The sequence below is a fragment of the Cricetulus griseus genome, chromosome 4, assembly GCF_003668045.3.
Source record: "Cricetulus griseus strain 17A/GY chromosome 4, alternate assembly CriGri-PICRH-1.0, whole genome shotgun sequence".
Taxonomy (NCBI): Eukaryota; Metazoa; Chordata; class Mammalia; order Rodentia; family Cricetidae; genus Cricetulus; species Cricetulus griseus.
Genome location: NC_048597.1, coordinates 5,952,080 through 5,967,320, shown reverse-complemented (window position 1 = coordinate 5,967,320; position 15,241 = coordinate 5,952,080). Strand labels below are relative to the sequence as shown.

The following is a 15,241-nucleotide window of genomic DNA, read 5'->3' as shown; positions in this document are numbered from 1 at the left end:
TGACTGGTACACATTGTTGTACACGGTTTTATTGTAGGTGTAGGCGTGCCCATTCATTTACAAGTTGTCTATGGCTTCTCATAGAAAGTAAAATTTGGTATAAAAGGGCTTGTGTGTCTTACAGACCCTGAAATAATTTGCTGTGTTGCCCTTTATCAGTCCTTTGTCTAGCACATAGCATTTTAGCCTTACAAGAACTTGAGTGTAATATATTTTAAGTGGCTTCCAAGGATTGAAGAGGATCGTTATAATCATAGCAGTTTTTGGATGCTAAAGACAATTTCAACTATATGGATTCTTTTTTATCCTCCCAGTAGTCTGAAATAGTACTTGTTCTACAAGCTGGCACTCAGAAAGATTCTGTTGGCCCAGGATCAGAACAAGGAAATAGAATTTGCAAATCTCTGGTGAACAGTAAGAATCACACATTCTCGTGAACTGGATTGTATGAATTTTTTGTTGAATTAGGAATCTTTCTGACATTGATCAAGATGGAAAACTCACAGCAGAAGAATTTATCCTGGCTATGCACCTAATTGACGTTGCCATGTCTGGCCAACCATTGCCACCTGTCCTGCCTCCAGAATACATTCCTCCTTCCTTCAGGTAAGCAACATGTGATTCTGGAAAGAGTTTGCATGGGTTCCAAACATGGCTGTTAACTTTCCTGGCGTGAAGATGAACTATCTGTGACAGAAGAGACTTTAGATTAGCTCAGTGGTAAGCCTGGTCCTGTTCCAACCCCCTGAGCGCTTCCGTAGTCAGAGACCTGGGTTGTTTACCCTTGTGTCCATCTGGTCCCAGAGCTCACCAGAATGAGCAGGCATGTAGGAAGTCAGAGATGACACCTACCAATCAAGAAGATTCAAGAGGTAACAAAAATGCTGACAACATAGAAATTATAATCAGAAAGGTAGCTTTTGAAGATTATCCTGGACCGAAACAGACTCAATAGAGATGTCAAGAGTACCCACAAGATCTAGTCAGGAGAAGCCCGCTGGGACTGTCATCCTCACCCGCACCTGTAATGTATGAATACACCATCCTAGAATGTTCCATTTACTTAATAAAAGACAAATAAGATCTGTGTTTATATTCAGAGTCTTAGATTTCTGGAGAGACTTGGGCACAGTCTCTAAAATGAAGAGCCACAGAGCCGTCAACGTCTGCTTTGTGTGGTTATGGGAGCAAGATAGGGAACTGCACAGGAGGGAAGTGACAGCCAGGAAAACCTCTCAGCTTCAGGAACCCATGTGAGAAAAACTGAACATTTGCAGATGATGTTTAAAAGAAAGCATAAAAAGGATGAAAGATTTGTTTTGTTTTTTGAGACAGGATCTCACTCTGTAGCCTTGTCCGTCCTAGAACTCACTCTGTAGACCAGGTTGGCCTTGAACTCAGAGATCCACTTGCCTTGCAAACTCTGGGATTAAAGTCTGTGCCACCATGCCCAGCTGAGAGATTGTTTTAAAAGACAAAGGTTGAGGGTTTAGCATGACACTTACTAATAAATGAGTCAATTTGTTTTCAGAATCATAAATATATTGGGGGTGGGGGCTACCAGAGTTTCTAGAAGACAAGTGTGGTTCTGGTTAGCTGTACTGCTGCCTTCCTTGGGGAAGCTGAGAATTACTTCCAAGGGTAGTAATGGTAATAGCCACCAACACTTACTTACTGTGTGGTTAAAATCCTGCCCTCCTGAGTCATTCTAACTTGTGGCAATTCTAAATATTTTACTGGTTTGGGGACAGTGATGGTTTGGAGAGTGCTGACAATCAAACCCGGGATCTTGCGCAGGCAAGCATGTGCCACCACCAAGCTACCTCTCTAGCACCAGTGTTCTGAGCAAGCATGGCACTCGGAATCTGACGACATTTAAATGCCCATTTAAAAATCTTTATCAGTAGAGAAAACCAAGTCTTGGTTTTTTCTCACTTGCACTAAACCCGCTCCACGGTGTGCTCTAGTGAGTCCTTCCTTCGCATGCCCTATGTGACTAAACCCGCTCCACGGTGTGCTCTAGTGAGTCCTTCCTTCCCATGCCCTATGTAATGTCCTTCCTTTCTTTCTGCAGAAGGGTCAGATCTGGCAGTGGGATGTCCGTCATAAGCTCTTCGTCTGTGGATCAGAGGCTACCCGAGGAGCCGGCATCAGAGGATGAGCAGCAGTTGGAGAAGAAGCTGCCTGGTGAGCGGCCCACAGCTGATTAGCTGACGGACAGCAGAAATGGAGATGAGCTTAGTTCCTGGCACTCTGCCCATTCTTCAGCCGCCCATAGGCAGGAGGAGACACCTTTGGAACCATTGAGAAACAAGAGCATTGTGTACCCTGCTAATGCACCTTTATTCAGTTGTCTAATTCAAACTGATAACCTACTGCAAAAGAAAACTTCTATAGACATAGCCAGGGGCTGGCAGCGCACACCTTTAATCCCAGCACTAGGGAGGCAGAGGCAGAGGCAGATGGATCTCTGTGAGTTTGAGGACAGCCTGGTCTACAGAGCGAGTTCCAGGACAACTAGGGCTATACAGAGAAACCCTGTCTGGGGAAAAAAAAAAAGGAAAAAGAAAATAACTTCCATAAATATCACATAAATGTCACTCATGGAATACAGAGCACTTAATTTTGGTGTTAAGGTGGTTTCTTGGTATCAACAAAGCCGCAGTAGAAACTCGAGAGTCACCTATTGGTATTTTATTTTTCTGGTCTAGGAGAACTGGGGACTTGTAAACAGAAGGAATGTATTTTCATTTTAATGTGAACTGGTTTTAAATAACCCTCATTTTCAGTGGCAGATCTACTATGCTATAAAGTTGTTCTGAAATGAGATGGCCCTGAATTATTAATGAGATGACAATGATAGTAAGAAGCAGTTGGAATTATTAATAGGTCTCTCTGTCTTAACTGCTTTGCTCATGTCCCTTGGCTGCATTTTCAGTGCTCCCCATTAATTGATCGACTGGGGCTCTCACTCTGATTAAATTGCTGTTCAGTTATGTTTAGTGAGAAGATCTATGAGCTAGGCTGCGTTAAATACAGGAAAAAATTAAATATGACTCTGTGATTATACTCTCAGGAATACTGTATTAGTTTTTTTTGGGGGGGGCTGTTTTCTGAAACACAGCAGTGTTCATGCCTGAGCCCTGTGCATGCTGAGATTGCAGGCAAGCATGTCTTCACACCTGGTTTCTGTGAATATTTAAGGCACCCGTAGAAATGAACCGCTGGCTGGACTTAATCACAGGAGTGGTGGCACACACCTTTAATCCCAGCACTCAGGAGGCAGGAAACAGGCGGATCTCTGTGACCAGCCTGGTCTACAAAGTGAGTTCCAGGACAGGCTCCAAAGCTACACACAGGGAAACCCTGTCTCAAAAAACCAAAGGGAAAAAAGAAAGGAAAGAAGTGACCCACGGAAGCAGCAGTGCAGACACTCCTGAAGAAAGTGGAGCGTCTCTGTGCGCTCAAGCCCCCCCGTAGCTGGCCAGGGTGGAGTGGAGAGAGAACAGCGGCGAGGAGCATCTCCGTGGAATGAGTCAGAGCGGACTGGTTCACATCTTAAGTATCACTGTCAAATAAATACAAGAAGTCTTAGATTTGGGCTTGTCTCTTTGTGTTGGCAGTAAACATCCGTTTCTGGTCTTGAACAGGAAAGGACATTGGCAGAATATTTTGGCTTTGCATTGTTCCCACCCACCCCATCTAGGGTATCATAAGGACCTTGGGCAGTTCTGGGTTTGGGTTGTACTGCAAGTACGCATCTGAAGTTGTGGGGTTCTTTTTTATCATTGATGTTTTGCTTTGTTGTTGTTTTAAAGTAACATTTGAAGATAAGAAGCGGGAGAATTTTGAACGTGGCAATCTGGAGCTGGAGAAACGCAGGCAAGCCCTCCTGGAGCAGCAGCGCAAAGAGCAGGAGCGTTTGGCTCAGCTGGAGCGCGCAGAACAGGAGCGGAAAGAGCGGGAGCGCCAGGAACAGGAGCGCAAAAGACAGCTGGAGCTGGAGAAGCAGCTGGAGAAGCAGCGGGAACTGGAGCGGCAGAGGGAGGAAGACAGGAGGAAGGAAATCGAGAGGCGTGAGGTGGGCGGCGGCGGGAACTCCCTGACCTGCCTGCCAATCGCTAACTTACTAGCAGATATCTTTATTTGCCTTTCCTATGGTAGTGGTGGCTTTGGTGCTAGACCTGGATAAGGGGAGTCAGCCCTTTGTCTGTCCTTGTCTGTCCTTGTCTGAGTACATTGCTACAGAAGCAATGCTGCTCTTCTCCCCTGTGAATGAGATGTAAGGACGCATTTTTCCTTCTTTAAAAATGTTTTGGTTTCATTCTCTAGTTATTGCTTTAGAAAAAGCTGCTTGTGTTCAGGCAAATATATACAGATGCTAACAGGGTTTTATGTTCATGTATTTGGTGGTGGGGATTGGACACAGCAGTACTGACCAGATGGTCCTTGGTCCCTGGAGATACATAGTGACCCTATGCTCTGTGTGTCCCCAGGGCATTGCAGTATAGCCTAGAGCTTGCTAAGTGAGAGGCAGCCATACTGCCATGTGCCCACCTAGCGGTCAGTGTGTATACTAGGTTGCCAGGTTGAAACTGTAGCTGTTGTGATTAGAAAGGAGATTACGAAGGTGGGAGTCACAGGCTTTTAAGATATGTTTAGAGTGGCCCTGATGTGAAAACCTGAGTCTGAAATGCTTCTAAATCCAAAAGTCCACTCAAAAGTTATGTTTGGGATTTTCATATTAGAGGCAGTTAACCAGTGAAGCCCATGCAGACACCTCAAGAATCAGAAACACTTCTGGTCCCTGTCGTCATCTGGACAAGAAACATTCCACTTATATGTAGTAATTCTCTTTCATCAGTAGAAAATCAAATTTGTTTTTTTCCTTGAGGGTTTTAGCTTGATTCTGCTAGATAAGAAAAATTCCCTCCCTCCTTAAGTCTGTAAACAAAGATGCATTTACATAGTCCCTCGTGCTTTCTAGGAGGCAAGAAGGGCTCCTGTGTGAAAGGCTCGTCATCTCTTATCTATGTCGAATGACTTACATAGTTAGAGCAGGTGTTATGTGAGCTCTGAGAATGTATGATATGTCACCTTTGGAAGGAGGGGCTTACTAGACATTTTTCTTAAGAAACCTTGCATGGTGTTAGAATTAAGAAATTAATAAGCCGTCTGCAACCACAGGCTGCAAAACGGGAACTTGAACGGCAGCGGCAACTTGAATGGGAACGGAACCGGAGACAAGAACTCCTGAATCAGAGGAACAAAGAGCAGGAGGGCATTGTCCTCCTGAAGGCAAGGAGGAAGACACTGGAGTTTGAATTAGAAGCCCTGGTGAGTACAGCTTTCCTTTGGTCCAGCCCAGTGCATCCTGGGACATCAGCTATGGCACTCACCACTGCTGTCTCTCCTCCATTGAAGAATGACAAAAAGCATCAACTGGAAGGAAAACTTCAAGATATCAGATGTCGACTGACGACCCAAAGGCAGGACCTTGAGAGCACAAACAAGTCTAGAGAGCTGAGAATCGCCGAGATCACCCACCTACAGCAGCAGTTACAGGTGAGTTCCATGCCCGGATTTTAATTCATTTGCTTATTCCACAAGTGTTCCACATCCACCGTTCATCAGGCCCTGGGGACAAGGAGGAAATAGATAGCTTGGGCCCTTGCCTGAGGAGTGGCTTCCAAGTGAACAACAACTGTTCCCTGAGCACTGCTGTGGGCCCAGAGGCTGCGGCAGTGAACAACCATGAACAACCAAGAGGATATTCTCTGTAGGGGTAGGGTCACTAAACACATGAGGAAAGTATGTAAGGGTTGAGTTTCTCTCTTCCATACGCTTAGGACCAGCGCTGTTTAAGAGTCCAGGTTTTCTTTTCTTTTCTAATATTTACATACTGAGTACCTTAGGGAAAGGAGCCCAGTCTAGACATGAACTTTATGTCGAATACATGCCTTATATGTGTGAACCTGAAAATAATTTTGTGGGATTCGTAGTACATCTGCATTGTAGCTATCAGACCAGGTGCTGAATTCCCCCCCTCGAGACTTCTTGCCAGCCTTTGAAGCATTTCAGAGTGCAAAGTTCAGGTGTCAGGTTTCAGATCAGGAACTCTCAACCTGGCTGAGTGGGGAAGGCAAAGAGGAACCTTGGGACTAGGAACAATTTCAGCTTAATTCAGGTCTTCTGGCCGGGCGCTTGTGTGAGGATGATATTTGAGGGAAGACCTGAGAGTGAGGATGAGCTGGAAGCTGAGGGCAGTGTCTGTCCTGAGGTCACCCCATGCTGCAGGAGGCCAGTTACAGAGTGACGGCACCAGGACTGCTGCGGGCAGCAGATGAGAGTCAGGTCACAAGGGTCCATCGGTGGGATACTGGGATACTTTGATAATCAGTAGTGAAATGACCATGTGGATGATTCGGTGGGGACACAGTAGGGTGCAGCTGGCATTTCTGCCTCCGTTTTACTGCCTGTCCAAAGCTGTGATGTTGTTATCACTTGCCTTCCTATCATTCATTGAACTATAGGGGTATCAGCAAATACTGATGGTATCTGCAGGTTGTCTGTCCTTTGAAATGCTTCTGTGTCGGGCTTCTTCTCTCAGCATGTTGGCTAGGGGATTGAGTGAGTAAGTAGGTTCCTTTTCAGTCTCTAGGTAACATTGCACATGTACCCAGTTGTGGAGTTTAAAATCCTTCTACATTTTTATTCATTATGTGGGGGGTGGGGGCATGCAGGTGTGAAAGACAGCTTATGGGTGTAACTTCTTCTAACATGTGGGTTCGGGCTTGGCAAGTCTACCCACCAAGCCACCATGCTCGTGTAGAAGTATGTTTTGCTCTTGGGCAGAGTTCTCAGTGTGCACTGTTTTTCGTCATGAGTTCCTTTAGCAGCTGTCGGTGGTGCCTGCACACTTTGTTTCTGACCAGCACGGAGGTGAGTGGTGTGTCACTTCATCATTTCTGCTGGGGACACAGCACTGTGGCTTTAGTTTGCATCTCTCTCTCTGCATTCTAATGCTGTTGTGTGCCACTTGGGATGTTTATTGGCATGTGTCTTTGTGTGTTTTGTTGAAGCATTTAAACAGATCTTTTTGTCCATTTTTATTGAATTGAAGAACAGTGAGCTCCTTGCATTATTTTTAACCAGCAAGCAATTTGTCAGATAAGTTGTTTTGTGGGTATATGATATTTTCAACCATTCTGCCCCCAGCTTTCATTCACTTTTTTTGTTTATTGCGTTTTGTTTGTTTGGTTTTCGAGACAGGATCTTGCCACGCATCCCTGGCTGGTCTGAAACTCTTTGTGGCCTAGGCCAGCTTCATGCCTCTGGCAATCACTTGAGTTGCTGCTCTCTCTCCTTCACAGGCATAAGCCTACACGCCCCACTTGCTCATCATTTTTGTGTTGTTTTTCTAAAGGGCAGATGTTTTACATTTGATAAGGTTCAGTTTGCTAAATTTTCCTCTGGTTCTAAGAAATCATTGACTCCCCGTGAGATAAGTCCATCCTCGGTGCTTTCTTTGAGGACTTTCTTGTGGTTGGGGCCAAATCCATTTCAAGTTTATTATTACATGCAGGTTAAGATAAAGGTTAGGATTGATCTATTTCCATATAATATAGATAGATACTCAGCCTCATTTATTGAACTCTCCCACTGAAGTTCCTTGGTAGCTATTCAGAGTTAATTGAATATTCTTGTAGAGGGTATTCTGTGTTGTTTTCCTCACTGTTTGTCCTTTTTCCCAGTCTGTGGGTAATTATGATAAATATAAGTAGTGTGGATTTGCTATTGTTCTCCCCTATTCCCTTCTTTTCCTCTTTTCTTATGTCTATTTTTAGTTCTTTACATTTCTAAAAAAAAAAAAATGTAGGAATAGCTCCTTTTGTTTTGTTTATTTTTTTTAATCTTAGAATTTTGTTGGAATTTCATTGCATTCATAGGTTAATCTGAAAAGATTTGTCATCTTAACATTATCAAAGCACATAGCCTCAGTCCGTGTCATTACATATTTCAGCAGTGTCTTTTAGTTTTTAGTGTACAAGGCGGTGGTGGCACACACCTTTAGTCCTACCCAGCACTGGGGAGGAAGAAGAGGGTGGATCTCTGTGTGTTCAAGGCCAGCCTGGTCTACAGAGTGAGTTCCAGGACAGCCAGGGCTACACAGAGAAACCCTGTCTCAGGAAAACAAAACAATAACAACAACAAAAAGAAAGAAAATTGTATTTAGTTGATAACAAAGCTATTGAAATTTTCTGTTTCTTCTTGAGCCTTCTTTCTTGATAATGTGTCCTTTAATTAATTTGTTCTATTATCTAAATGATCAAATAGATATTCATAGAAGTGTTTTCAGAGTCGGTCCTCCTTCCCTGATGGCAGGCACTGTGTCTCACCATCTCCCAATGACGGGCTTCTTCATCCTACCTCCCTCTTCAGTATCCCCCCCCCCTTCCTGTGACTTTCTTGATCAACTTAGCGGGAAGCTTATTGGTTTTATTGCTTTTTTTTTTTTTTTTTTTTCTTGTTCTTTTTTGAAACAGGGTTTCCCTGTGTAGCCCTGGCTGTTCTGGAACTCTCTCTGTAGACCAGGCTGGCCTGGAACTCGGGAATCCCCTGCTTCAGCCTCCTGAGTGCTGGATTCTAAGGTGTGCGCCACCACCCAGCTTTACTGATATTTTTCATACAAGCTCTTTTCTATGTTGGTTTTTCTCTGACGTTTTTTTGTCATACCCTATCAACTTAAGCTCTTTATTGTGTCCTTTCCATTTACTTATTTGGGGTTTAAATTATTTTTTTTTCTAGATTTATTAGCAGGAAGCTTAGATAATTTAGTCCTTAATTTATTTCTGATATAAGTATTTTGAATTACAAATTCCCTTGCCACAGCCATAGCTATATCCCATGGGGTTTTTGATACTATATCTTCATTTATTTATTTTGTCATTTCTTTGATGGGTTGGGTGAATGTATGCTGTTTGGTTTGTAAGTACTTACCTTATTTGTTGTTTCCTTATGTTGTGATCTGAAAGAATATTTTGTGCAAATTTTGTCCTTTTAACTATATTGAGACTTTAGACCAAGTATATAATCTTAGTGAATATCCCAAGTAGACCTGAAAAGTACAAATGCTGTGTTTCAGTTTGGTAGCGTGCCCCATGGGGCTCCAACGCAGGGCGTTACTGGTACACTCTAGGCAAACCCTTGGCCCTTGTGACTGCTGCTGTCACTAGGAGGGGCAGGCTCCCTCACAGTGTGCTTGTGTGTGTTTCCCTGCCTACCAGTTGTTGTTTTGTGTACTTGACAGTAGTCACCAGTTTGAGATGCGGGGCCACGATCTTGTAAAGTAACCAGTGTGAGAAGTTCATGGCCAGAAACAGTACTCAAATATTTTCTTAACAGTCACTTTTTTTTTTTTGAAATATTATTGCAACTTTATTTGTTTGTTTGTTTGTTTGTTTGTTTGCTTGCTTGCTTGCTTGCTTGCTTGCTTGCTTGTTTTTAGGTGGGTGTCTCACTCTGTAGCCCTGGCTGTCCATCCAGGAGCTCACAGAGACCACTTGCCTCTGCCTACCGCTGGGATTAAAGGTGTTCACCACCACACCCTGCCCTTGCAGCTTCTTTTATTAAGTCTTACTGAGAAATCATTAAATATTACCCAAAAATACTTAGGGCAAAAGCCATGTGCTCAGTATGCCAGTACCTTGACTGAATGTTTTATGGGCTGAACACATTTATTATCAAACACGGAAGTGTTGACTTGTCGGTAAATGAACATGTTGAACCCTGATGGCATTGAGGAGGAAGGACACGCAAGGCTGGGAGAGCAGCTGTCTTGCTCCTGGCAGGCACTGGCACTCTTGCTCTGCAGTCAGCCCTGATGTCTTCATACTGATGTGCAGACATTTTTAAAAAGATTGACTGAAAAGAGCAGTGAATGTCTGAGTGTCTGTGTGGGTCTGGGCCTGTGAATGCAGTGCCCGTGGAGGCCAGAAGTGCAGATCCCCAAGAGCTGGAGTTCCAGGCAGGCAGTTAGGAGCTGAGTGCTGCTGTGGGGTTTCTGAAGGAATGACCCATAGGCTCATGTGTGTGAGTGCTTGGCCCATAGGGAGCGGCACTACAAGGATGTGTGGCCTAGTTAGAGGATGTGTGTCACTGTGGAGGCGGGCTTTGAGGTCTCACATGCTCAAGCTGTGCCCAGTGTGGCACTCAGTCTCCTTGGGCTGCCTGAGGATCAAGATGTAGGACTCCCAGCTCCTGCCCGCCGTGATGATAATGGACTAAACTTCCGAGCTGTAAGCCACTACCCAGTCAGATGTTTTCTTTATAAGAGTTGTTGTGGTCATGGTGTCTCTTCATGGCAATAGAAACAGAGACAGCTGAGGATCAAACTTGGGTGGTCTGCAAAAACAGCACTAGGCCATCTTAACCCCTGAGCCATGTCCAGCCCAGATTATGCATTTTAAAATATTGTTTGCGTGAGTGAGACAATCTCAGTGGTTGGAGCAGGGTTCCTCTTGATGCTTCTTCACTTTGGTTCAAGAAATGAACTTTGGAGGGTGGTAAGAGGCCTTGCCTAAGGGAGAATAAGTAAAGGAACAACTGTGTGGGCTTTGCTTTCTGGGACAAAGATCTGCTATGTATTTTGTATTGTGAGAGTCTTGCCGTGGTTTACTGATAGCCTAAGAGCTTCCTAAATCGCCTTTATTGAGTTAACCTCCTACCATGCAGACCAAGCACACAGTTCACTCTGCAGATGTTGGTGTGTGTCTACAGGTGGGTTCAAAGAGCTTGGTTCTCATCCTCTGCAGGAAATTCCTAAATAAGGCATTTTTTTTCTCACAACAAGAGTCATTTTTCTCCCTAAGGTAAAAATAAATTGTCAAGTAAATCAACAAGGCTTCCAGCTTACTACAAGATCATTTCAAATGAACTTAAACAAATACTATGCTTGGCACTTTACCCATCAAAACTCCAAATAGCCTTCCTTATGCAGTGTGGTTTTAGCTTTTTTCGTGTGCCAGTTTAAAAAAAGAAAAAAGAGGTTGGTTCAGAACTCTTTTATGTTTAAAATTCCTGTGTGATGGAAAAACATGGGTGACATCTAGAATTTCTACTTCTGACAAATGCCTTTCTGAGTTCTGTGGCCAACTTGAGGTATGCAATAAGCCTCAGGGCAGTGCTAGTGAGAACAATACCCCCCACAGAATGTTGGGTAACTAAATGTTAACAGCATTGTGCCTGAGCTCTGCAGTTAAGAGATCTTGGGTTTCTCTCAGACCTACCTGAACTGCATTTTCTAAAGCTTATAAATAACCCAGTATGTCAGCAACCATGTAAGCAGAACCATGGGAGCTGTAACTGTCTTTACTTCCTCCTGGGGAACCACATTTGGCCACTACTTGGTGAGAATGGCAATTAAATGCAAAAAAGATATGGCGTGGGATTGGGGGTGTCTGGGGTTGAGGAAGGACACTGGTGCTGACTTTCTGGGGTTCAGTCACTCATTGCTGTTTCCCCCCCTCTCTCCTAGGAATCTCAGCAAATGCTTGGAAGACTTATTCCTGAAAAACAGATACTCAATGACCAATTAAAACAAGTTCAACAGAACAGTTTGCATAGTAGGTGTCTTGCTTGTTTATACATTTGTTTTTTTGAGACAGGGTTTCACTGTGTAGACTAAAGTGGTCTCAAAGTCAGAGCTCCACCTGCCTTAGCTTCCTGAGTACTACAAGGTGTTCTCTTTTCATCGTTAACGACCTTTTCCTTGATGCTGGTATTGATTAATTAGTCCCCAGGCTCTGTGCATGCCACATATTTGTCTCTTCACTGAGTAGTGCTCATCCCTCCCACCCTTCTCCCCTTCTGTGAGCATGAAGGCTGAGCATGTTCCTTGCTGCTAGCTAAAGTTTGTCTTGTATATCTCTTCTGAAATAGGAGATTCACTTCTTACTCTCAAAAGAGCCTTGGAAGCCAAAGAGCTGGCCCGGCAGCAGCTTCGAGATCAGCTGGACGAGGTGGAGAGAGAGACCAGGTCAAAGCTACAGGAGATTGATGTCTTCAACAACCAGCTGAAGGTGACTGCTTTGTGTGTGTGCCCCACCCCATGACAATGAGGCGACACTGAACCCTAGGCAGAAAGACTAGTCGTGAGCAGGCCTTCCCTACAGTCCAAGCCATCGCCCCCTCACCTGTACTTACCTCCTCTGATTCTGTAGTCAGTGTAGGGCCGTGTGACTGGCCCTGCTCCACACCAACCTGTTGACAGCCAAAAATATGCACAAAAGTAAGGCCCCCAACGTGCTCTTTTTCGAGTGTTCAGATGCTTTTGTTTAAAACTGAGATTTTTTCTGCCATTCCTTTATTGTTTAGTGGGATCATTGCTGTTGTCTCAAATGTGGCTGTAGGTGACTTTGTCACATTGCACAGTAACAAAAAAAATTCTTGTGTGGTATTTTATTGGCTTAATAATATAGACTCAAGTTGGGTGTGGTAACTCATACCTTTAATCCCAGAACTCAAAAGCTGAGGCAGGGGGATCTCTGTGTGTTCAAAGCCAGTCTGGTCTACAGTGTGAGTTTCAAGACAGCCAGGGCTATACAATGAGATCCTTCCTCGAAAAAAAAGCCAAAAGATAAAATAAAAAGTTAACTCAAAATAAAACCAGGTTGGAAAAACCCATTTCTTATAATAATTATTATATATTAATTTAGATTTAGATAGATTTTATGTTCTTATCAGAAACTGAATGTTACATCCCCCCCAAAAAAATAACATGCTTTAGTTTTCTACTTTATAATTCTTTATACTTTACTGTGTATGGGCCATTTAGCTTCTGATGCTAAGAAAAAAATCATTTACTACTAAGAGAAAATTTTAGATTAGGAAGCGTATTTGAGATTTTTTGTTGTTGTTGTTACCCTCAGGATTGAGAGTTCATGCCAGATTGTCTAGACACCCGAGTTAAAATATTTGTGCAGTTCTTTCAGTGTTGGGTAATGAACTTTTTCAATTGTACAATTCCAGGAAAGTGCTCACCCTCAGGGAGTACTGTTTAGCCAACTTAGTGTTTTTCTTCACATTACTTTCATGTTTAGCTTGTGTGTGTGTGTGTGTGTGTGTGTGTGTGTGTGTGTGTGTGTGTGTGTGTGTGCGCGTGCGCGTGCACGCGTGCGCAATGCCTGTGTTCTGTAGTTGAGCACATGAAAGTATGTGTGCCATGTCAGTATTGGAGGTGCATTTGTGAGTTCTCTGTCCACAAGTACAATTAAAATGATCACATTTGCTCCCTGTGTAACTCACCACTGTTTTTAAACAGAAAGAATTCAACGCTGAATCAGTTTTTAAATGTTTTCAAGAAGTCCCTGGAAATGTAAACCATTGAGTGTTATTCACCTTCTTCCAAACACAGAAAGAACACAGCTTTTTGGTTTAATGTTGATTACATCTTTAGAAGTTGACCTAAGACAAATTTCAGGGGTTAGGAAAGATGCTCTAGGCAAAGACTTTTGACTGCTGCTCAGATCTGTGGATGAAGTGACATTGTTGTCGGTCACCGCTGTTGCCCTTGCTAGAGAACACCTTCAGAAGGGTTGAGTTGCTCTTTCGACTAATTAGTGTTTAACTGGCAATGCCTGTGGTATCAGAGGTTCTCAAAGGCTAATTTTAGCTTTGCCACACACTAGCTCTTTCCTAAATATGCTTATTTTAAAATTACAACCTTTCTTTTCTGCCTTTTTAATTCTTATTTTGGCTTTTTATTAGCTGTGAAGTTCATATGGCAAAGGCAAAACATAGCTGTGTTGTTTGTAGCTTAACACCCACTTGCAGGGGCAGGTGAAAGCTTTATATCGTCTGAGGTTTGTTGCTGCAATTCCTCCAAAACCTGTAGAAACCAAAACAGAAACGTTGAAAAACCAAAAGATTTGTAATTTTGAGACCACAGAGGCGCTGAGTTAGCATTTCCTCGTGGTCTCCCGCTGGCTGTTCTCTATTTGCACCACACTGGAAGATACACAAAGCACTTTCCCCAACTTTAGAGCACTTGTTTCTTTTAGGGATTAGACCTGAAGGCTCCTCTGCCTGATCCTAGTGCTTGTTTCTTTGAGCTACTCAGTGCTTCCCTGGCGGCATCTGTACAAATGGAGTAAGATTTATTTCTGCCTTGCCCAGAGTATGCCCGTGGGTTCATGTTCATGAAGGTTGTGCATTCACAAGCAAAAAGATGAAGCAGGTCACTGTCTGGACTAGTAACAAAGCTTTAAAGTGAATTAATTGCCTAGGACACTAAATCCCTGTGAAACCGTTGACTTCCAAATGAGGATCTGCCTGTGGTTGACACTCACTTTTGTTCACGCATGCTCACACCTTGTTTGATTTTGTAGACCCCAAGAGGGATAATCAGCCCCTGGGTTAGCGCTATGTGTAAGACCGCACATTTGCGGGTATAAATGTATTTAGTTTTATGACAGAGAAGTAAAGACTAAGGATGTTTATAAATTCCCTTTTTATAAACAGATAATATAATCACATAATTAATTTGTTCCTCTAGAATGTTTACTTCAGAATCATTCTTCCTCTGAGGGTGCTTTCTATTTTTATTTTAGGAAGAATTACATAGCTATTCTCTATCTGATAAGCAATGTGGAAATTCTCAAGTCTTTATAGTAAAGAGTGTCTTGCAGTAGGCAGATTAGCAGACCGTGTTTTATCTTGGAACCGGAGTATTATTAGGACTACAAAGCAATAGCTCAGTGATAGAGCATTTGCCTAGCATGCCTAAAGGCACAGGTTCAATCCCCCCACTGCACAATAAATGAATCATTGGTAAATTAGCATACTTAAAACAGGTCCTCAGATGCTTGGCCTTTACAGTTTATTCTACTACCTGGGAAATACAGGTTCCTTCTTTGCTTTCACAAAAGGCTCCTCCTGTGCCTCTAACTAGGGATAGTGTTTATATATCCAGAGGTGTAGATAACAGATAGCACTGTGATAGCTGCACCCCTGACACCTAGGGGCTTCTGCACTGGTGATTCCTGATTTGACAGCCTCAAATTCAAGACTCAAGACATTTGCTGGAACTTTAAAGTTCAGTGTCTGGGTGAAATGTGGTCAAGTTGCTGCCGTACGTTACTGGCTGGTGCCCCCCCCCCCGTGTGTCTCTGTCTCTCTCTTTGTCTCTCTCTCTCTCTCTCTCTCTCTCTCTCTCTCTCTCTCTCTCTCTTTTCTTTTGAGG

At 43.4% G+C, this 15,241-nt stretch overlaps 1 protein-coding gene across 5 annotated transcripts in view; it reads left to right on the top strand.

Annotated features, from left to right (window-relative positions):
• Positions 1 to 15,241, top strand: part of Itsn1 (intersectin 1) — a 174,619-nt gene that overhangs the window by 80,456 nt on the left and 78,922 nt on the right. For all 5 annotated transcript variants that reach the window (XM_027415599.2, XM_035444311.1, XM_035444313.1 and 2 more), the window contains exons 10-16: positions 469 to 606; positions 2,075 to 2,187; positions 3,819 to 4,081; positions 5,188 to 5,337; positions 5,425 to 5,565; positions 11,537 to 11,624; positions 11,941 to 12,080. In XM_027415599.2, the coding sequence (XP_027271400.1) occupies positions 469 to 606; positions 2,075 to 2,187; positions 3,819 to 4,081; positions 5,188 to 5,337; positions 5,425 to 5,565; positions 11,537 to 11,624; positions 11,941 to 12,080 (1,033 nt within the window). The remainder of the gene's footprint in view (positions 1 to 468; positions 607 to 2,074; positions 2,188 to 3,818; positions 4,082 to 5,187; positions 5,338 to 5,424; positions 5,566 to 11,536; positions 11,625 to 11,940; positions 12,081 to 15,241) is intronic.